The sequence below is a fragment of the Gigantopelta aegis genome, chromosome 3, assembly GCF_016097555.1.
Source record: "Gigantopelta aegis isolate Gae_Host chromosome 3, Gae_host_genome, whole genome shotgun sequence".
Classification (NCBI taxonomy): domain Eukaryota; kingdom Metazoa; phylum Mollusca; class Gastropoda; order Neomphalida; family Peltospiridae; genus Gigantopelta; species Gigantopelta aegis.
In genome coordinates, this window is record NC_054701.1 from 21,964,392 (window position 1) to 21,988,827 (window position 24,436).

Below are 24,436 nucleotides of genomic sequence, written 5' to 3' on the forward strand. Positions count from 1 at the left end.
GTGGGTTTTTTGTAAACCCATTTCAGGACGAAACGTCTTATAATCCCAGCATAGGGTATACTTTTAATATGGGACTACAGTTGAGGGCGGGGGTGGGGGGTGGGTGGGTGCTCTTTATACCCTAAAACAAATTCGAAAAGCGATGTTTTTAGTTTTAAAATGTCCTGGTTGTGCTACTGGAGAACACCCTCCATTACTATGTCCAGCTTATGTTTTGTTCTGCCTGCCACCCACGGGGAATGGGAATGGGAACTCTATTTACGTGCCCTGATGAGATAGGACGGACAGGGGGCCTCGTCTCTGACTCTCGACGCATCGCGGTGTTGACAGGAGGTGATGGCGAAGTCGGCACACGGTTCCTCTTCCTGGTCCTTCCTTTCTTCGGTGGTACCCGATCACCATACGCCAGGGTCACGGAAGCCCGTGTATGTAACTCGGTACTCCAGTAGTGCAAAGATTACAAAAAGGTGTTTTACCTTGGAAAATCAAAGCTTGATAACGTAGAAAGTTATAAATATCTTGGTATTATATTTCACAAATCGAATAGATTTACTAAGGCAAGAAACATGTTATATACACAAGCACAAAAGGCTATGTTTTTTATTCTACGACAATGCAGATGTCATAATATTTCTATCCAGTGCCAACGAAAATTATTTGACTGCATGGTTTTACCAGTCCTATTATATGACAGCGAAATATGGGGTTTTGAAAATTTGTCATCAACTGAAAAATTATGTAACCAGTTTATAAAATTGTTATTACCTGTAAGAAAATCTACACCATTGTATATATTATATGGAGAACTTGGACGTTACCCGGTATATATTACCGTAAAAATAAGAATGATCATTTTCTGGTATCGACTAATTACTGGAAAACAGTCCAAGTTGTCAGTATTGGTGTACACATTATTACTGAATGATGTTAATAATAACTTTTATAATCACAAATGGATTATGTATGTTAAATCTGTTTTAGATGATATTGGTTGTACATATATATGGTTATCACAATGCAATGCTATTACTAGTGCTTCCATGTTGAAAACGTATATTAATACAAAGCTCACGGATCAGTACTTACAATCATGGTATACTTATATTGATAACTCATCCAAAGCTTCAAATTATTTTAAAATACTGTTTAATTTGAGACATACATCACAATTATAGAGCGAAAACATTGGTGTCCATTATTACGCTTCAGATTATTAAATCATAATCTTCCAATTGAAACGGGCAGATGAAAAAATGTACCACTACAAACTAGAATATGTCCATTGTGTAATAATTACGATATCGGAGATGAGTTTCATTATATATTTACATGGGTTTTTTTTTTAAGAATGAAAGAAAGCGTTACATACCATCTTTCTGTCAGTCTAAACCAAATATATATAAATTTTATAAATTATTCAACTCTAAGAAAGCTGGTGTCCTTAGAAAACTTTCTATATTTTGTAATCTAATTATGAATACTTTCAAATCCTCTGGCTGATATTCTGTGTATTTTTTGTATATATTAATATGTATTTATTGTACATGTTGTATTTATGTACATTTATGTTCACCCACCATCTTGTTACAATTATATTGACTGTTGTATGTATATATATCCTCATATGCCGTAGACTACGGCCTGAGTGTAAATAAAGTTCAGTTCAGTAGGACGTGATAAGTTCCCCCAGGTGTGTGTGTGTGTGGGGGGGGGGGGGGGGGGGGTTAGATCGAGAGAACAAAGACACACGTCCGTCTTCATCGCAAGTCAACTTCGGAATGAGACCACCCACTGATGTTAGGCTAAGTACGACTCTGTTACGGGTGGATGAACGAGATATTTGTAAACTCTATTGAGGGTGCACATTTAAACCCAGTCAGAATTTTGTTTCAGCTATGGTGGAATACCTTACAGTAATGCGGTATATGGTAGCGGATCGGGGCAAATTTGGCTACATTCTGTGGATTGTACTGGAAATGAAGCAACAATAGATGCCTGCAGAAAAACTACCTGGGGTCAACATGTCTGTCAACATTCCGATGACGCAGGAGTTAAGTGTTATACGACGTCAAGTAAGTGGAAAAGGAAGAAATGTTTTATTCAACAACACATTTTCAATTGCATGATATATCAGATATTTGATTGATGATGGAGTTAAATATTATACTATGTTAACAATCGATAACCTACCTCATTAACCATATTGACTTATACACACAGATAATGCGTTATATTTTATTTGTTTATGTATGCGCGTGCGTTTGTGTGTGGATAACTGCGTGCGTTTGTGTGTGGATAACTGCGTGTTTTTGTGTGCGCTCGCGCGCGCATTTGTGATTGTGTGTGCACGCATCCTCAGGTTGCTGAGAATCACAAAATACAATATCTTGTGATTATCAGTTAAATGAAATGCTGATAGATTTAATATTTAATCTACACAGACACACCTGGCGACATCACAGTGGAATTAGTCGATGGACCACAGAGAAATGAAGGGCGAGTGGAAATAGTTCACAATGGAGTCCGCGGAACGATATGTGATGACCATTGGGATGAACAGGATGCGTCCGTTATTTGTAGAATGCTGGGATACAAGTATGAAGTTTTAAAATAATTATGATTCAGTACAGTGAACCATAATATGGATATTTTATTTTATTTCTAGTTATTTGATAAATTTGTTCAAATATTTAAAATTCATCATAGCACATGGTCGTACATAGCGATAGAGAAGGGAACAGTTGCTCTACACCACCACCACCCCCCCACCCCCACCCCAAACAAAGACCTATACAAAACAAATTCCCTTTTCAGTTGTAATATATTTATATTTTTATTTGAAGCTACTGCAACGATTGATATCGCATTTGACAATCTTCGACGTAAACTGCTTGGCCATTAAAGAAATGTAAGCCCAAACAACCGCAGTTAAACACCGCTCTATTGAAGTCAGGAGAACAGAACAGAACTTTATTCACTCAGAACACCATCGGTGTTACACTTGATGTGGTTTACTAATATTTCGGCAGCAAGTATACTGCTTAAAAGAATAATACAATCAAACATTCCAATAGCTAAATAAATAAATGTACAATACATAGTTAATCACTTTCACACATGTACACAATAATATACAGGTAATATAATCAAACTTACAAATACGTAACTTACGAAAGATAAATGTGTTTAAACACGTCGTTAATCAAATTAATACATGTACACAATGTCTTTATATTTGATATTTTGGGGAGTTAAATAGCTGACTTAATTTAAAGGTGTTCGGTCTAATATATAAACATATTTCTTTAGATATGTACTTCTTTTCTTAGTAAATAAATAGTGGAACTTAAATAAATAGTGGAACTCATCATCTACTGCATTGTTACAGAGAGAACATATTCTATCTGGGGGTTTTCAACATTTTGCTATCTGCCTGTTTCAATCGGTAGATAATGATTGCTAGTTCTGAAACGGCTAAAAATAATGCTAAGTTTTTGAAGCAAGTACAGAAGGTAGTTTTCGCACTCATGTTTTGTTTTGAATATCCTATAGGTAATGCATTTTGGATAAGAGTTTAAGTTATCATTCCAAGCTTGTAGGTATTAGTCTTAGTCATTCAGAAACTATGAATAAAAGCTGTTTTATTTTTAAAACGTTTTGGTTTAACCAGCAATTACCCAAACCTAGTTTATTCAGAGTATCATGTATATGTATCAACCATTTAAACCTATAACCATACTGAACATAGTATAGATGATATTGAGGACGTGACCCAAACATTTAACATCCTAATGTTTATCTTCATTTCTAATGGAAGTGCTCCTAATTCTCCATAAATCATGGGCAGTGGTGTACTCTTTCTTAGCCTCAATATATATCTTAAAACATTTAACTGTATTTGTTCAATGTTTTGATTATTACCAAAGCCCCAAATTTCCGAAGAATATAAAAGGATAGGGAAACTAGTGCTTTCAAAAATTCGTAATTGAATATCTATAGGTAAAGTTAGATTCCTGGTTCTAATATTTAGTGAAGTCAATCCTTGTTTAGCCTGCTAGATAAATGCCGTCCATCCTTGAACAAACGATCCAGTTCTTGTAAATAGGATTCCTAGATATTTATAGCTATCAACAATATCTAACCTAGTTTTTTTGGGTGGTTTTGAGCCAAAGATAACTATTTTTGACTTCTGAATATTTACTTTTAGTTTCCAATTATCACAGTATTCTAAACAAACACACCAAAAAACCGTTTAATGGTTTTTGTAGGTCGTCCGAAGATTCTGCCAAAATAACTGTATCATCAGTATAAAGTAGCATAGTAATTATTATAAATAGATCAGTAGTGTTATCTTTGAGCTCTAATTTAATCCCTTTACATTGTTCATCTATTTGTGCATCTTCTACATCATTTACATATATAGCAAATAATATAGGTGAAAGATTTTCGCCGTGACGTACCCCTTTTGTATACTGAAAAACACCCTCTATTACTTTACCTTGGTTCTTGCACTGCCACCCTACTCATTTTAGGCTAGGTACGGCCCTTTAGTTTTTACACAATCTTTCAACAAATGTCTAATCTACATGACTATTACAGTAAACATGTTTCAATCTTGGGTAACAAGTATGACATTTCTTCCTTAAACAATAAAATATTCTATATTATGTAGATCTAAACATTTTTCACTTAGATGTAGTTAAATGCATTACAATTTACGATTTAAGTGGATTTTTTCTATATATTATAAACGTGTATCCCGGCTGTGTGGGCATGATTACGGGACAGACTCGTATGGAAGACACACCATGGATATAAATACTACCAGTAAATAAAAACAAATCGGAGTTAAGCTGCTCATTTCAGAAATAACGAGTAGCGTCTATGACTTAACCTATTTCCGTACCAAAATTGACATGCTATTTTTAGTAGGATGCCGCACATGTTTCAAGCACCATGCTAGTTGGTACATTGACACTAGTTCAAATTAAATTACAAAACATTACTGGCCAGATTAAACTAAATTTTATCACAACAAATACTCTCACATTTATAATCAATGGCAGCCTCAACAGTGGTATGAAAAGTTGGGTGCTCCGCGAACTTTGACCCACTCCGATACTATTTGGTGTACGGCTACCTCTACACTAAAACAAAGCTGATCAATATGTAGCTCTTGCAAAAGCAATGTTCTTATGTACACCTTTAGGATTGGTAGAAGTAGCAAACATGGAGGACTCTTAGTATGATGATATAGAAAGGCTGACAATTGTGAATGCCTCCTTTCTTTTAGTAATGGTGGGATAACTCACGGCGGGGCAACGTACGGCCAGGGGACAGGGACGATCCTACTGGACGATGTACAGTGTAATGGGGGTGAAACCACTATAGATAACTGCACGAAAAGTGACTGGGGAACCCACAACTGTTCCCATGCTAATGATGCAGGTGTCACCTGCAATGTTATATCAAGTAAGTTTTTGTGTTTCAAGTTGGCTTAAATTATCTTGAGTGTTTTGTCTTCTATAATTTGTGATATGTATAGAGTTTATTCCCTTCATAATTATTGGCCAAGTTCATGCAATACGTTTTCCCGGGGAATATGTTTATAGAGTATTTAATATAATTGTCTTTGACACTTAATATTCGGTACGAATGTTTACAAGTGTGATAGTGCACTGTGACCCCAGGACAGAGTCAATGTCAAGTTTCTCTAATTGTCTTTAACTCAGATCTTCAAATGGGCGGTTTTAGTAATTCACCAGATTCAGTGTCATTTGGAATTTTATTAAAAGTTTCTCTAATTGCTTTGTAAGACATGATTATTTCCAAGGATGGCTTGGAGACATAACCTTATCAAAACACATCTTTATCTGTTTTGTACACATATACATGTATTAAAAAATGTATTTTACAAGGGGTTAGTTGTTCACATTTCATACTTGGTAAGCGTGTTCATCAAGTGAGTCCATTGCCATTTGATTTGTGTTTCACTATTAGAAAATTTGTTTCTAATTTTCATTATTATTCATACTTACCTAGTGCTAGCACAACAAACTATACCTCCCACCCACCCCTATGAGGCTTTCCCTCGGTGGGTGGACTTTGAACCGAGAATGAAGTTACAGGTAGCCCGTGCAAGGATAGCATTGCGCATATCCGGCAAGGGAGAGAATTCTGCAGTGTGTAGGTATGACTCAGGTTGAATAGCATATTTGTTGTGCTAGCACTAGGTAAGTATGAATAATAATGAAAATTAGAAACAAATTTTCTAATAGTCTTATTCAACTTACTGTGCTAGCACAACAAATATGCTATAACGGACGTGCAATGACACCGTTAGAGCACGTGAATTCAACATTAATGGGAGGAGGTAAGAAAATAGAGGACTTACCCGTACCCAAAAAGCTCCTTTGAAGTAATGACATGGAGATAGGACGAACCACGACATACGGTAACAAGGAGTCAAAAAACTTTTGGGAATAAAAAGGGGCTTCCCAAAAGAAAAACTCATCCCCATGAAAAGGAGGAAAAACATCTCCCCAGGGAGAGGAAACGGTAGACAACACTACAAAAAACCCCATCCCTCAGAAAAGAGTGGAGTGTTAAACATGTCCGAAGTGTGAAACGATGGCAGTCGGACGGAAAAGAGGTCGACCCCTTTCCGTTGCCCTGCGCACAGACACGACGTGTTGAGCCGCAATGACTGTCTGGATCCTACGCGTACCGTCAGGACCAACCGCCATATCCCGGAAATAGAAACGGTCAAAAGTGTGCCGTCCTTTCCAAACCCCTGCATTCATGACCTTTATAATATCTAAAGAGTCATGAAAATTCAGGGAAGCAGAAATGGCTCGGATCTCATGTGGTTTAACAGAGAAATTCCGTAACACATGATCACCCGCCATCTCATATGCTAGCTTGATGGTAGCTGCTATCCATCGAGACAAAGCATTTTTTGTGACATCACCCGGCCTAATGGTATAAGAAATAAACAATCTCTTTTTACCCTGCCGCCGGTTTTTCGTACGCTGCAAATAATACTTCAATGCTCTCACCGGGCAAAGAAGTCTATCCGAGTTATCAGATGACAGTGTACGAGATAAACTGTGAATGACAGTAGGTGGAAACTCTTCCCCTGGAGACTGGTTTTTAGCAACAAAGATAGGGTCGGTACGTAAAGTGACAGACCCGTCCGAATTGTAATCAACCAAGTCATGCAAAAAAGCATGTATCTCACTGATCCGACGACAAGCTGCCAGTGAAACCAGAAACAGAGTCTTCCACGTCAAGGCACGAAGACTAGCAAACCTCAACGGCTCATAAGGCGCACCCTTAAGAGCATGTAACACCAGAAAGACATTCCATTTCGGAATAATGGAAGGTCGTTCAACCGTGGATTGTAATGATTTAAGTAAATCATGCAACACCAAGTTGGTAGAAAAGTCACGACATCCACACTGTTTAAGAGTAGTGAAAATCGCAGCTCTGTGACTTTTCACTGTCGTGACTTTGTTTCCTTTCTTGGACCAACGCCAGAAAGTACTCCGCTAAATCGTTGACAGTAGGCGATAAGGGATCGAAATCCCGTGCGTTCGCCCAACGAACCCACATACGCCAGTGACACTGATAAACCGACTCGGTAGATTTGCGCTTTGCTGAAGAGACGAGATGCGCAATTCTTGTCGAAAAACCTCTGCGTCGCAAGGAAGCCCTGATAACCTCCACGCGTGAAACCGGAAGACCTCCGGCTTCGGATGCCACACCGTCTGACTCAGTCGCTGGCTGAGTAGATCGGACAACACTGGTAATCGGAACGGGACTGCCACTAACAGTGACAGGAGCTGTGGAAACCAGGGCTGCGCCACCCACAGAGGAGCTATCAACGTCACGTGACAAGGTTCCTGGACCACTTTGGTCAACACCTTGCCGAGTAAGACAGGAGGAGGGAAGGCATAAAAATCCAGTCCCGTCCAATCCATACTTAACGCGTCGTACTCCAACGCCAATGTGTCCGGTACCGGGGACACGAACACCGGCAATTGGTTGTTCAACCGTGTGGCAAACATGTCCACCTGTGGACTGCCCCACACCCCCGAAGAACCGCTGCGACCACCCCTTTGTTCAACATCCACTCCGTCTGAACAGGGGTATGTCGACTGAGGGCATCTGCTAACACATTCACCGATGAAGGAATGTGTTTCGCCCACAGAGTGGTCCCTAGTTGGTCGCAGAATTCCAAAATCGCAAGAGCTTTGCGACCCAAAGTCTCCGATTTGGTTCCACCCCAACGATTGAGATATGCCACTACCGACGTATTGTCGCATCTCAACAGAATTCGACGGTGTCGAAGAACACACCGGAAATGAAGACAGGCACGATGCACTGCCTCCATCTCCAAACAGTTGATATGAAGCTTCCTCTCGGAGAGATTCCATACCCCTGAAATGTGTTGATCCAACAGATGCGCCCCGTACCCGTGCAGCGACGCATCCGTGAACAGGATCAGATCCGGAGCAGGGGGGTGCAACGGAACCGATAGGGACATGCACTTGTCCGACAGGCACTCCTGTATCGGATGAGTGAACCATGGGCCCAGAGGCACTATCGTGTCCCAATTGTGACCGTCCCACCGTGGGGACAAATGCCACTGGAGTGGTCGTTTGAATCGTCTGAACCGCACGATCAATGAGGCCAGAGATTCGAGGTGGCCCAACACCACGTGGAGAGATCGTACCGTAGTACTTTGCTCCCCCATCAAACGTCGCGCCGACGTTTGGAAATTGTGGATACGCGCATCGGTGGGACGAACCGACGCTACCACAAGATCGAAGACCACTCCGAGATATGTGAAAATCTGAGCCGGCGTTAACTCCGATTTCACCCAATTGGGAATAAAACCCAATTGGAGGATCGTGTCCAAAACCAACCCGACATTGGTCTGACACTCCTGTTGCGACGAAGCTGGGATCAACCAATCGTCCAGATAGGTATGCATTCGAACCCCTAACAAATGAACATGACCTACCACCGCTTTTACCACACGTGTAAAAGCATGGGGACTCGTCGCCAAACCGAACGGGAGCACACGAAACTCGTACGCTTTCCCGTCGAACAGGAAGCGCAGAAACTTCCAAAACGCCTTGTGCACCGGGACATGGAGGTATGCGTCTTTCAGATCGATCGACACAGCCCACTCCCCAATTTGAAGCAGGTTCCGGACCGAATGAACCGTTTCCATTTTCATGGAAGGAACATCGACGTAGACGTTCAGTGGCTTCAAATTTAGGATTGGTCTCCATTCCCCATTTTTCTTCCGGGCGAAGAAAAGATGAGAATAAAATCCAGACTGACTCTCTGGATGGCCCCTTTGTCGAGAAACTCGGCAATCATACTCTCCACTAAAACGCGCCGATCCGCGGACGGTAACGGCGGCATTCTCGGAGTGGAAGTAAGAGGGGGGCTCGAAGAAAAGGGTATTTTGTAACCGTGTCGAACGACCGACAGAACCCAGGGGTCGAGACCAGGCAGCTTGCACCAATTTCGAAGGAAATGGCGGAGCCTGCCCCCCACGGGTATGGTTGCTAACGGTACCTCCGAAAGCAACTGCCGATCGTTCACGTACCCTCACCCCAACCGCTTACCACCCGTAGGCGCAACGCCTTTGGTGGACTGAGAACGGAACGCAGTACGACGTTTGCGTCCTCGCTTAGCGGAAGACGGGTTGTTACCTGGTTGCCTCCTAGTGTCAGGAACCCTAGGGATCTGATCCGACTGTAAAAAAGCAGCCTTTTTTACAGGAGGAGGCTTGAACCCCGAAAACGTGGACCGACGTTTACCAGAGGTTGAGGGTCGAGTGTTCGGGACTGGTCGCGACAAATCCTTGTCTAGGACAATATTAAAATCGGGACCGAAAAGTAAATTTTCCCGTACCGAACGTGTACGAAAAAACGTCTTCGCAACGTTTGACGCACTCAAACCCGCCAGGTAATGGTCACGCCGTAACAAAAGACTGTTCGCAAACAATCGGCCAGATAACTGAGCGATATGCTTAGAGGCTTTTGACGCAGCCTCCAAACAGCCTTTCGCCATCGCGGGAAGGCTCTCGACAGCCTTATCCAAGCCAAATAGGAACGTACCTAAATGGTTATTAACCTGGAACATCGACTTAGCCAGCCGTTCGAACGATTCCAGATCCGCGATTGGCAATGACACATGCGGCGATGGGGAACAAGCGGCTCGGACACTAGCGGGAACGACCGCCGGATGTTCGAGAAAATCCGCCCCCAACGTCTCATAGGAGTCGGCACGAAAAATGCGCGCTCCCGTTAGGATTTTCCCCGTAGGCAGTGCCGTTGGGTACTCATCAACACCCACTCCCAGGATACGATCACTGCCAGTGATCAACACATCAATGTCACAAAGTGAACTGTGCGCCTCCTGTGCAAGTGGTAAACCCGACTCCTCACGAGGAGTGACCAAATTCAAAGAACGGTTCCCGAAGGAGACACCCTTGAATGTAGGCTGGGCCTCAACCTGAGGTATAGCGTCCCCGCATACCTGTCGGACCTGGTCCCTGACAAAAGCCAGAACCGCCGGATAATCGCACTCCTCCTCTACCTCCGAACCGAAGTGAGAGAGAGCTGGGTCAGCGACAGAATCCGGTCCAACCGACGCTTCCTCTGAAGCCAGGTCACTGTCCACTGGATCCCGAAGATCGATATGGACTCCTCCCCCTAATCGAGACGCCCCTGGGGCAGCGTCTCCCGAGACGGAAACAATAGGAACCGAACGACAATCCCTAACTGCATCGTCAAACTGCTGTCGAGACGCAGTTTCTGCTGGTTTTGGCGGAAAACCAGGGGGGGGGGGGGGAATGGGAGCCGCACCCGTCGGTCCCGTCTGCGAAAGCAATGATCCCAACTGAGGCGAAGCGTTCAAAAATTCCACAAAACTCCGAAACAACGTTTCCTGAAAACCTAACGGTCGTTCCTGCGCCAAGTGCGGAACGGTCGGAGTTTGCGGCCACAGAGTACCCCCAACCGAGGGGTATCTGCGCGAACCTCGTCCTCTATCGAGTAAAGTCGAAGAGGTAGGGACCAAAGACGGTGCAAACTGTGAGGAGATGTCCGTTGCTACCGAAGTCACCGGACCCTTGGGGTAAACATATGCAAACGGAGGACCCAAACGGGATGAGTCCTCCACCCAACGGTAAACATCGGTCGGGATGCCATCAGAGACGGATCCCGGCATCGGAACAACTGGCTCAGTTCGAAGCAAACTGGCAGAACTCTCCTCGGGCCTTGAGAATGCTGAGGTGCCGAAGCGACTGTCAGCAATCGAAGGCAAAGTCGGGGCCACCTGCTCTGCGGACGAAGCAGTGGACCTATGCACAACGGAGTGCATGTGCTCGGTAACCGATGAAGTCGTCAAAACCGGTGCCGCGACGACTCCACCCTGCCCCCCTTCTGTTTGTAAAGGTAACCGTAACGACGATGGCGACGCCCGCGACGAAGCCACACAAACAGAGGAAGGCGCCGTCACTAACGAAGACGGCTCACGTACCACGGTCACAATAGGAGCCCGGGGGGGGGCGCTCCCGAAGTATCTGTAACTGTACTCGTAACACGGACCGAAGAAGAAACACCCTTGTGTTTCCCCCCTTTCCGGACACTTTTCGAAGTGTCTACAGACTTATGGGACCTACCCACTAAGTCCGACTTGCCGACTACTGCCGAAGCAGACGACAAGATTTTGCTGGTACCCGAAACCTGAGTCTGCGAACCGAACCGACCCCACTGGTCAGGAGACCACGTGGCGCAGATCTCACACTGACGGTCTTGAGAACAAGACCGACAGTCCGGACACAACACGTGTGTGTCTTTACGTCGTAAAAGAAATGGACAACCATCTCGCGCACAAACTTTCCGTGCGCTAGCTGTCAACGAACTCGCGTCGGACATGGTAAATTCAACACAGAATTCCCAACTACCAACCGTATGTCAAGTTCAACCAAAAAAACAAACACAAAATTACAAGTAAAGAAAACTTTTTGCCAAAGCTTAACAGGTGTTAACAGGTGGACTGCAGAATTGAGAATGAAGTTACAGGTAGCCCGTGCAAGGATAGCATTGCGCATATCCGGCAAGGGAGAGAATTCTGCAGTGTGTAGGTATGACTCAGGTTGAATAGCATATTTGTTGTGCTAGCACAGTAAGTTGAATAAGACTATTATTATGTTATTGTTTTAACATGTCTACTTTGCAGGTGACACGGTTGATAACATTGCACTACAGAAACCTACGTTTATGAGCAGCGTGTTTCAGCTAGAAGGGTCTCAGTATGCTGTTGATGGCAACATGGGAACTTCCTTACTCGCGGATCACTGCAGTCACACCAACATGTATGATTACAACCCGTGGTGGATGGTAGATCTGTTTGGGACATTTCTTGTTCAATATGTCACACTAACCAACAGAGGGGATGCCTCTTGTGAGTCACATATTCTATAACTGCATACTACTGCATGCTACTACTATTACATGCTACTACATTCTACTACATGCTACTACATGATGCTAGTTTTACTACTACTACTACTACTGTTACTACTACTACTACTACTTCTACTACTACTATCATTACTACTGCTATTATTACTACTACTACGACATACTGCTATTGCTACTTTACCATAACGTTGAAGGTTGTCACGGCTTTCTAATTTGTTTAAACATTTCGTTTTTCCTGTGGCAAGATGTTCTTTAGCGCAGCTTAAGATGCGTGAAACGGGAGATAACTACCTATTACTAGTGAGGCTATAAAATGAATGTCTTATCAGGCTGAGTCACAAAATCAAAAGTGTTAATTGAAGTCGAACATTTCATACTTCTAGCACATAATCTTTCAGAAAGCTCGTTTTATTTTTTCATTAGCAGCAAGGAATCTTTTATATGACCCCCCCCCCCCCCCCCAAAACGGGACCGCAAATACCACTGTCTTTAATATACCAGTAGGGGAGCAATGGTTGGGATGGGGAAAAAACAATCAAGGGATGGGTCCACCTAGGAGATTCAATCTTCAACCCAAACACCTCAGGTTAGCGCTCTACCAACTGAGCTAGATCCTGCCCATACAGTGCTTATTAATACATATATATTAATACCGTGTATATAATGAGTTTAAAATTGTAAAAGCTTATGTTTCTATGAGTGTATAATAACAAGGTATATATCGTTACTTACTAACAACAGACAATAATTATTTAATAACTGTAATATAACAGAATATATCACAAAGTCAAATCCAGGATATGTTTGACCTTTTAGTATCAAACTAGGTAAAGTCAGTCAGGCAAGACGTTTTGTCATAAGCTTATGACACGTGATGAGCATACTATACTAAGAAAAAAATAAGTAATTTGGTGCCACTGCATTGTTCTTTAAAAGCAAGTGAAATTAAATGACGTAACACTTACGCATTTCATTTTGTATAAGAAATCATCCATTACTTATACTGTATACTGTCTGGGTTAATATTCAAAATCACAGAGGTTTTTTAATTTAAGCACATTTACCAAATTGCTAAACGTTTTATTTTTTCTTCTTAGTATAGTATTTAATGGACATTTCTTCCACAACACTGTAGTAAATTACAGTTTCTTCTGGCCCTGGAACCTTAGGCTGACGAATTCTGGTCCAGTAAGAAGTATTGATTTGTTACGCCAGTATGTCATCATTTGTTTTGTTCACCTTGCAACAATTTTTCAAGGAGAAGCACGCCCTTCTCCAGTGGCGTTGCTAACCTTTCTTCAACTTTTAGCCGTTTAGCCTCTATGTCTAACCTCTTTCTCTCAATATCAATAAGTTCAGTATTAATTTCTGATAGACTGGCTGATTTACTTGGAATAAGTGATTTGGTCTTGTTGCTTTTGTTCTCCTTGTGTAAGGTTGAGGGTTCAATGGAGTCGAATGTAGACGCATTTAGTTCTGAGGTACTTGGCATAATAGTTTCTTCATTATTTTCTGCTGCATACGGAAACGATTCTAGTTCTTTAATGGTACTTGTAGTATGGGTTGTTTCTCTCTCTACAGCTGACTTGCTAACTGTATCACTGGGTGTGTCCTTTGTGATCGTATGAAAAACAATTTGAAAACATCAATAAAGTATTGTTAAAAATATTTGTGTTACATACGTTTTATTAAATGTTCGAGATGAAATAAACAAAAGCGTTAAAGTGTGTTTGTTTTAACATCTCTAGTGCAGATTGTTTTAACAATCATCGGCTATTGAATTTCAAGCATTTGGCTATTTTGACAGGTAGTCCGAAGAATTCCGCTACATTTTACCATTAGTGGCAATGGATCATTTGCAGTGCCATATTAACCCATGGCAAGGCCCCTAGGCTTCGAGCTTCTTTGAGCCCTTCGACATCCCCCTCCCCCTTTCAGAAAAATTGTTGCATGAACCCCATGCTTTTGGTGGGCCCCTGCTCTTGGTGGGCCCCTAGGCTTCAGCCTAGTCAGCCTTATTGATAACACGGCATTTGAATGCATTTTCTCATATGCAGGACAATACATGCCACCGTATTTGATATGCCAATTGAGGGGCAGCGGGTGGGATGGAAAATAGCCCGTAACATTTGGTGGTCCATCGAACGGATTCGATCCTTCGAGCGACGCACCTCAGGCGAGCGCTCAACCGACTGAGATAGATCCTCCCCCATGAAACAAACAGTCAACCTATGAAACCTATACTGATTTTCGATGATTCACGATGTTTTAGGAGAGTAAACTCATAAAGACTTATTCAAATGTAACCTATACATTCTTTACACTATGACTTGTACATACAAACACACTCACTCTCTCTCTCCCCCCCCCTCTCTCTCTCTCTCTCTCTCTCTCTCTCTCTCTCTCTCTCTCTCTCTCTCTCTCTCTCTCTCTCTCGCTTACACACATACATGTATGCACACATACATACACCAATACATACATACAAAAAAAGAAAGAAAGAAGTGTTTTATTTAACGACGGAACCAACACATTTTATTTACGGTTATATTGGCGTCTCACATATGGTAAAGGACCACAAAGATCTAGAGAAGGAAACCCGCTGTCGCCACACGATGGGCTACTCTTTTCGATACGCAGCAAGGGATCTTTTATATGCATTTTTCCAGACAGAATAGTACATACCACTGCCTTTGTTGTACCAGTCGTGGTGCACTGGTTGGAACGGAACAAAGACCAGTGTTAGACATCCGCCGAGGAGGATCGATCCTGCGACCTCAGCACCTCAAGCGAGCGCTCTATCGACTGAGCTAGATCCCGCTCCCACATACATACACAAATACATACATACACACAAACACAAACATACACATACATACACACATCACATACATACATACATACACACAGACACACACACATACATACATCACATACATACATCACACACATATATAAACGTCATAGTTATGTTGTTTAGTTTATTTTTACTTGTTTATCATTTATAAGACGTTATATTTATAATATCAATTGTGACCACACCACACCTCGTTATTTGGGAAAATTGTAACTAAAAGTAAAGTGTGTTTTATTTAACGACGCCTCTAAAGGTAGCAGCGAAGTAAATCATAACACACTGTCCACTATATTAACATAAATTTAAAAAAATAGAAAAAGAGAATTTTCCCAGGTGAATCACACATGTAGTGATGATGGCCAGTCCTTGTGCAGCAAGTATGTCTGAACTTGGTGATGTCAACCTAAATCTGGAAATAATCTCTTATTTTTGGAGGCACCCCCCATTTTGCCATTTCACGGCTGCTAGGAAGTCTCTCCACCCCGACCATGTATTTATACTCGGTATGTACAAATCACTCATGGAAAGTGAGATCTCATTCAACAAAACTGTGCACCATAAATGTAGGTGCAATTCCTGTCAAAGATCCAATTTCTTACCTATTTTCAAACTCATAAATTATTTTATTCAAATAGGGGGTGTATTTTAAAAGCACTATCTTCGGTCAATTTACTTCTCTGCAACCTAAAGCACATTGATTTTCATCTTATCATCGGCTATTGGACGTCAAACATAATATGGTCATTCAGACATATGTATTTTCGAGGAAACCCGCTGCCGCCACATAGGCTTCTCTTTTCGATAAAGCAGCAAGGGATCTTTTATATGCACCATCCCATAGACAGGATAGTACATACCAAGGCCTTTGTTACACCAGTTGTGGAGCACTGGCTGGAACGAGAAAATTGTAACTAAAAACATAAAAAGAATTACCTTTGTGGGTTTGGATGAGGTTGTGCTAGAGTCGTTAGGTCTGTCTGCTGTATGGGTATCCACACCACCTTCTATGCCAAACACCCTGGCAATTCCTAAGAGGCCAATGACTCGTTGTTCAGCGTTTGAAAGATCGGCAGCCTGGCCAGTGTTGCCAGTTTTTCCTTATTAGCTTTTTTCTTAACTTTAGATTTCATATCTTCCCACTTTTTTTTAATTTCATCCACTGTTCGTAGACATGGTGAAGTCGCGTTTATTTTGCTACATATTTCTTGCCACGCTTCTTGTTTTTTCTTGAGTGTAACAATGTCACTAAATTTGCCACTAATTACCTCATAGTCTTTCTCGATTAACTCCAAGAGACGTTCAATTTCATGTACTGTGAAATTTTGTTTCCGTTTCTTCTTGGGTGGTTCTTCAGACATATTTGATTGTGTTTTTCGTGCTGGGGTGTCGTTAAACATTCATTCATTCATTCATTCATTCATTCATTCATTCATTCATTGTGTTATGAATGTAACATTATGGTTAGACGCACGTGCAAAACCCACGTGCATGACCGATGCGTGTTCGTATCGTGCGAAATCGATAAGTGAACTCTAGGTGTGCTTTGTGAATACCACTTAACGCAAATCTGACGTGTACGTAACTACATCGTAAGTGGTTACTTGCGTGTGCGCAACGCAAATATTTGCGAACGCTTTGTGAATAAGGCTGTTTTTTGCGCGAATCTGAATAACAACATTTATTGATATTAGTATTACTACCAAACAACTATATTATATAGGGCTTCAAGCGAACCACTATGCATTTTTATACATTGTAGAATGAGGAAAATACATGGTAAAAAAAGGTCTCAGATCATGGGCGTACGCCCCGGGGGTGGGGGGTGGGGGATGGGGGGGGCAGGGCCCCCCCCCCCCCCCTTTACCCAAATTCGGGTAAAACAGTGGGGAAAATTCGGGCAGTTTTTATCTGAGTAAAATTTCGGGCAAATCAACCCCTCCAGCCCCCCTAAATCAAAGAGTCCCCATACGCCCATGTCTCAGATTAGCACATTTTTCCCGAATATCTGTATAATTTTTTCCCGAATTTGTGGGTTTGCTCCAGAGCTACAGGGACAATTGCCCCCTGCCTCTGCCTCGTACGCTTATGACAACTAAACCTACATCAAATACCAAATATGTGTATCGAACAAATGTGTAAATCAGAAACACCGTTTGAACTTGATGTTCAGGCCAAATGAATGTGTACGTTCCACTGTAATTGTTCCTGATTCCTCCTCCCGATTCGTTTTTCTTGTTAAATGTAACAACATTCCTTATATTACAGGGGACCGACTCCACAGCTTCGTCATTGAAATATTTGCACAAAACCCGACAACACATCCTAGCAGTTCTTCTCAAGTCTGTTTCAACTACACTGGCGTGGCGCTGGGGAAGGCAGAGACCAGGACATTGACCTGCGAGAGGTCAGTAAGAGGTCGCTTTGTCCGAATTAGCAAGTGGAAAGTGGATGCTTATTACGATGTTTTGACCTTGTGTGAAGTCCAAATATTTGGTAAGTAAAATTATTTATGTGCTTTAGAAAATATTTGGGTATGACGCCATACCTGTTTTACCCTCTGGCAGAAATACTCTTTTAATTTCAAATTTGATTAAAATAATAATTTTTAAAAAGTAAAACCGAATCGGGTTTTTTTTCTTCTTGTTGTTTTTCCAAATATATTTTTTTGTACCTGTATAATGGTTTCGATGAATAGAGATGGTTCTGCTCTATCTTCGTCTTTTTCCAGGATGCGATTTTCCAAGAATCCTTCCCCGCGTCTCCAAAACTAGTATGACATCGCAAAACTCTGAGCGTGTAACTACCATAACTCCAATGGATTGTGCCGCGAAATGCGATAGGAAAACCAGATGTCTGGCATTCAACTTCAACGTCAACACACATGAATGCGAGCTCATCTTAAACCCCGTGATCAACAATACGATGACGCCACAAGCAGACTGGAACTACTATGGACCAGATTTGAACTGAAAAGAACAAATAGAGACAATACAGACAATTTAAGTTTAAAAGATATCCCAAGCATGTTTGGGTTGTTTATTTGTTTAGCTATGAATTATCGAAGATGTCATAAAGATATATATTGTTAGAAATAACGAAGCCATTAAAGGTATTGATATAGACGGCGAAGAATACCTTATATCACAATACGCCGATGACACCAGCTTCATTCTTGACGGATCTCCCGAGTCCTTGTACGGTACATTTAAAGTTTTAGATTATTACGCACGTATTTCTGGTTTAAAAATAAATTATTCTAAATCAAAAGCCATATGGATTGGAAATAAAAAGTTCTCTAACGAGGTTTTTCACCATGCACGATGGAAGTTGGAATGGGGGGCAACAGATTTGTGTATACTTGGTATTAATTTCTCAGTTACCTTGAAACATATCATGCATCTAAATTATAATATTAAAGTACTGGAAATTCAAAAATTAATAAATTTATGGTCCATTAGAAAATTAACGGTTTTGGGGAGAATAACTGTTCTTAAAACCTTAAAGGGACACACCCTAGTTACGGCTATTTGTTAACCATTACGGCGTTGTTTTTCGCTATTAAACCCCATTTTTCACAAATAAAATTGCACTTTACTTACATTTTATTATTTAGAATACACATTTCCATTCACCTGAAGTGCTTTTTGGTAATCCTGATGTTTGTAAAACCACGAATTGCATTTTTTGCATTTTTTCACAAGACGTTCTGTCGAGAAAAAACCGTTAAGCAAGCGAGGTCCAATCTATTTTTAGAGGGGATATTTCCATTTCAATGTCACAGACGTTGGTATATCACGTGACCGTTATCATTTTGGTTCGATTTGTTTTCTCGTGCACGGTTCGCGCAATCAACATCCGATTTTTTGTTGTTCATTTGTGAGATTTTTCTTCACAGTTCGTGAACATTTTCAGTAACAATAAAGTTCAGACAAGTAAGTGTCTCAATACAAAAGGTTACAAACCCTTAAAACCAATAATTTTGCTAAGTCTTACGATATCTGGAGAGGGGATACAACCAGGACAGAACAGTTGGAACATGTCCAGGAGAGGTGAAACGAACGCACCCCAAGTCTGTGAAATTTGTCGTGACGTAGGCATTGTTGTGCTTCGAGCGACATCTACTGGTGACATCAGAATACTAACTTTCAAAATTATTTCAAGCAATTGGGACATGGGGATTCCCATGGTATTTATCGATATAAAACCTGCTTTTTCACTCCATTTGATAAAAACGTGATCTAAGTGTTTGTAGATTAACCAAATTATAATTTATTTTCGCTGGATGGAACTAGGGTGTGCGGCTTTAATAATACCCAAGCTAATATATTTGCTAATATCATTGCCAGACCCAGGGAAAGGTTTTTTTAAAAATATAACGACGCTATTTCATAAATTTATTTGGCAGAATAAACCAGAAAAGCTCAAACGTGATTTAATAGCACACGGTTATAAAGCAGGGGGTATTAAAATGTTAAACATGTATAATTTTAAAAGCTCATTAAAATGTTCATGGATACGAAGATTGTTTTTAAATAATTCAAAGTGGGTTACTCTTTTCAAATCCGTTACAGGTATCTCAAAGAACGATTTAATAATATATGGTGATCCTTTTATTTCTAAAAAATGCAATGAGATGTCAAACATGTTTTGGAAAGATACATTACTCAGTTGGAAAACTACTGAACAAAAACATAAGCCACAATCTGTAGATGATATTGTATCAGTTAATATTTGGCATAATAGTGAAATAGTTATAAATCATAAACCATTTTTATATAAACATTATGCCCAAAAAGTTATAATCTTCATACACGATTTAGTAGATGATTATGGTGAATTTTTAAAGTATGAACAATTTGCAGAAAAATATCATGTTAATTCAAATTTCATTAGCTATGCTTCACTAATAAATGCTGTGAAATCATTCATATCAACATTTAGTGATTTAAGGGACGATCGTTTCAAAAAAGTGAATAATCCAATGTTTCCTTTTAGGTTAAGACTTGTTTTGAAAAGTAAACAGGGATGTACAGACATGTATTGCATACTCAACCATAAACACATAATCCCAAAAGCGCAGATAAAATATAGAAATCAAGGATTTAATTTTGACTCAAGTGATTGGGAACAATACTATGAATTACCTTTCCAAAGCATTAATGATACAACTTTATTATGGTTTCAGTATCGCATCCTACATCGGATTTTAGCAACAAACACTTTTCTGTAATTCATTATGTAGATTCTAATATGTGTATATTCTGTAATAACTTCCCAGAAACTCTACAACATCTTTTCTATGAATGCACTCAGGTTAATACTTTATGGAAAGCTGTAGAAGACTGGGTTTTGTCCAAAACAGGAATTGTTGTCCACTTTGACAAAAATACTGTTATGTTGGTATTATTAACAAAAAGAACGTTAATATAATTAACTGGCTAATTATTAACATTAAATATATATACTGTACGAAAATGCATGAAAAAAAATTAACTATCGCTTCCGTTCAAAACGTGTTGCAAAACAAATTTGAAATTGAGAAATATATTTATTTCAAAAACTGCAACTATGAAAAGTTTAATAAAGAATGGGTACAATGGCTCAACCTTTTTATATACTGAAAGAAAGAGAAAAAAACCCATTACACTTAGATAACGATCTACTCAAAGGAAAAACTTTTTTAATTGCATGTTCATATAACATTCCAACACAGCCCCGACTGCTGTTCCTGTTATTATCATCAGTTTAATTCTGCTTCGTTACTCACTATCAACTTTAGGTTTTTCTTTCTCTTCTTCTTCTTCTTTTTTTTTATTCTTCTTGTTCTTCTTGTTTTCCTTCTTTTTCTTCTTCTTCTTCTCTCGTTGTTACCCTTTTTCCTTTTTCTTTTTTAAAAGTCCTGGACCATAAGGCGTGCATAAAAGGAAGTACTATTTTATTTTGATTTGTACCTGCATATATCAGAATAGAATGTAATGTGAGTGCGTACGTGCGTGCGTGTATGCATATGTATGTGTGTATGTTTGTATATATGTATGTATGTTTACACATGCATGAATATTAATTTTTAGATAAATTGTAAGGCGGTGTATCAGGTCTCCCCAACCCTGACACTGTCTAATGGTCTGGGGACAACAAAAAAAAAGAAGAAGATATATGCAATGAAGGAATTATCATATAGTATTTGATTTCATATTATTAAATGTATGCATGGCAATAATTTTAACTAATATGGGATATTTTCGCATGCTATTAGATAAGTCGTCCTGTAAACATTTAATTGTCTAGTTTTATAGTATGCTATTAGCTTTCTGACTTGGCTGCATAGTCATATTTTTATTATATACCACAATATCGACGGTTTATTCCACGAAATTTAACTGCCCAGTTACCTTTGTTTTCTTACACGCGGCGCCCGTTGGTGATAATATCATTCGTTATTTCAAGACATTCGAGTGTGACTTGAGTATAATGAATAATATTGTATGTACAGAAATATAGACGAGGCACTAGATAGAGGTTCGTGCAATCATCCACTAGTTTGCCAAATGCCCCTTCTACTCTGCATTGTTAGCATGTTTCATAAATATAATAATTAATTAATTCAAACGCCCTTGATTCTAACGCCATCAAAACCAAAAATAGTTAATAAATTATTACCATTATACACTGCACCATATACACGTTTAACAATATATTTGTTTACAAGTACTTGGATACCAGTATATCTGTATTAAATATCTGTATTATTACATAATATATTGATATGTATGTTTGTATGTGTGTGTGTATGTATTGTAATTAATGTATTTACTGTCAACCATCTTGTCACGTGTATATATATATATATATATATATATATATATATATATATTCCTTCTATGCCGTTGTGTAACGGCCCGAGTGTAAATAAAATCTTGTCTTGTCTTGATCGTGGATGACGGTTTTATTCAGATTCTTAATTTTCTGAATAAATACATTTTTCAATATTTGTACAAAAAGTTATTCTATGAACAATTTTATCACAACTTCGCTTTATTTTATTGTATTTACTGCAGTGTCATATATCTCATTAATTATTACCAGTAAGAGATTCAGTAGCAGACTTTATTTTGATTACCACGTAAAACAGCACAGGGTTTTTTTTCTCACTAATGTGCGTCGAAAAATATAAATATTTCATATATTTGCTCAAGTTTAACTTGGAAATGTTTTAGTGCCAATTTTTATTTTTGGAATTAGTTTAAACTATTTTGATAAGAAATTCTCTGTAATTTAATAATTACGTTTTTGTGAACAATGAAACGACACTCCAGCACAAAACAAATACACCAGCCATTGGGTGTCAAACAATGGTAAATATACAATAAATATACAAATGAATTGCTGGTCAATATCAATATAGAACGTCAAGAGTTGAACACAGTGTAAGAAGCCATACAAAATACAAATAGCACAGGCAAGTAAAATTGAAAATTATAACAAAATTCGTTATCTCTGAGAAATTCCAAAACAAGTTCAGAATGGAGTCGAAATGATTCTATCACATTTCTCCTTCCAGATATATCTTTCCCCATTTGTTTAAGATAACTGCACTCCACCAAACTGAGGCATGCCGTCATAATACACAGACAGTGCTCACACTGAGGTGGAGGATCATTCTTGAATCTTCAGAATAAATTAATGTCAGAACATGTATTACCTATGCGAGCATGACACAATACGATTTCATCCTTCCTGCAAGGCCTAGAGGACTGCCACTTTTGTTTATGTCATCTTTCTGCTCACTTGAATCACACGATATTACAGTTTTGCTAGGAAGCTGGTTACATTGAAATGCTTTCTAACGATGCGTATCATAACTAAGGCTATTAAGAAGAAACGGAAGGCACCCATATGATACACCAATATTAATGTTTTCCCAACACAAGATACCGAAACTGACCAATATCGGACGTCTGGGTAATACTTCCAATACTGGGTTTTTTTCACATCTGTTTGTAACATAATTTAACAAGTGGTTTAACTTTTATAGTCTTTGTATTCGTCTGGCTGGTCGTGCATTGCCGTTTTGTAAATTCCTTGTTGAAGTCTGCACTTGGTAAGTTGTGTGTTTTGCATGGTCAAACAAAGTACATAACGTTATCTACAGATGCGTCTACAGCTATATACAATTAAATTAGCACAAAATGTTTGTACCTATAGTTTTACTTTGCATACATATGCTCTGAATTCTTTAAATTAGCACCAAATGTTTGTACCTATAGTTTTACTTTGCATACATATGCTCTGAATTCTTTAAATGAAAATAGTAGTATATGTTTAGTTTGCATGAAATATTAATGTCGTCCACATGTTTGTATTTAAGCGTTATGTTCCATTTACAAACAATAAATGTGTGGCATGTGTTTGCACTTGAACGTTTTGTTAAACATATATGCATCTATATGATCTATACATATACTCTTCAAAAAAAGTAGGGGAACTGTAATAAGAATTCACATTTGCCAAACTTGTAAGACATATTAGCTGTGGGGAATTGTTATATGATAATAGTGAATTAATTGGGCAAACATTCCAACCGGTAGTTCAGTGTTACAGTTGCTTTTATGACCACCAACGATCTTGAAGGACGATTGGAGTCAAATGTGAAAGTTGACGTTTTTTATCAGTAAATCGCAAATTCAAACAATAAAAATGACTAAAAACACAAAATAATTAAACCTGTATGATCAACAGAATGAAAAAGATTGACAGAAATAATGTTCCACAGTGATTAATGGAAATTCCTGGAAATGGTCAAAATCAAGAATGACACCCCACGCACGTGTACGGGGCAACTGCGTGATGCATATGCAAACTATGGAATGTGTTTCGGTGTGTTGATAAACAGACCTGAACGTTGTTTACTAGTATGTCTGTGGTCAAAACGTATGTTCGGTCTAACATTAATATTTCAGGTTCCTCTACTTTTTTTTTGAAGAGTATATATACATATATGGGTATATACATATAGATCATATAGACATATACATATTTGGAGAGAGAGACAGAGAGACAGAGACAG

At 39.6% G+C, this 24,436-nt stretch overlaps 1 protein-coding gene across 1 annotated transcript; it reads left to right on the forward strand.

Moving 5' to 3' along the window:
* The first annotated feature begins 239 nt into the window (after positions 1-239).
* LOC121368552 (antigen WC1.1-like) lies at positions 240-18,870 on the forward strand. Its single transcript, XM_041493289.1, has 7 exons — positions 240-425; positions 1,877-2,072; positions 2,442-2,595; positions 5,294-5,472; positions 12,268-12,492; positions 17,635-17,862; positions 18,098-18,870. Exons 1-7 carry the CDS (start codon positions 240-242, stop codon positions 18,337-18,339), a joined length of 1,410 nt encoding a protein of 469 aa, XP_041349223.1. The 3' UTR covers positions 18,340-18,870.
* Positions 18,871-24,436: the final 5,566 nt, after the last annotated feature.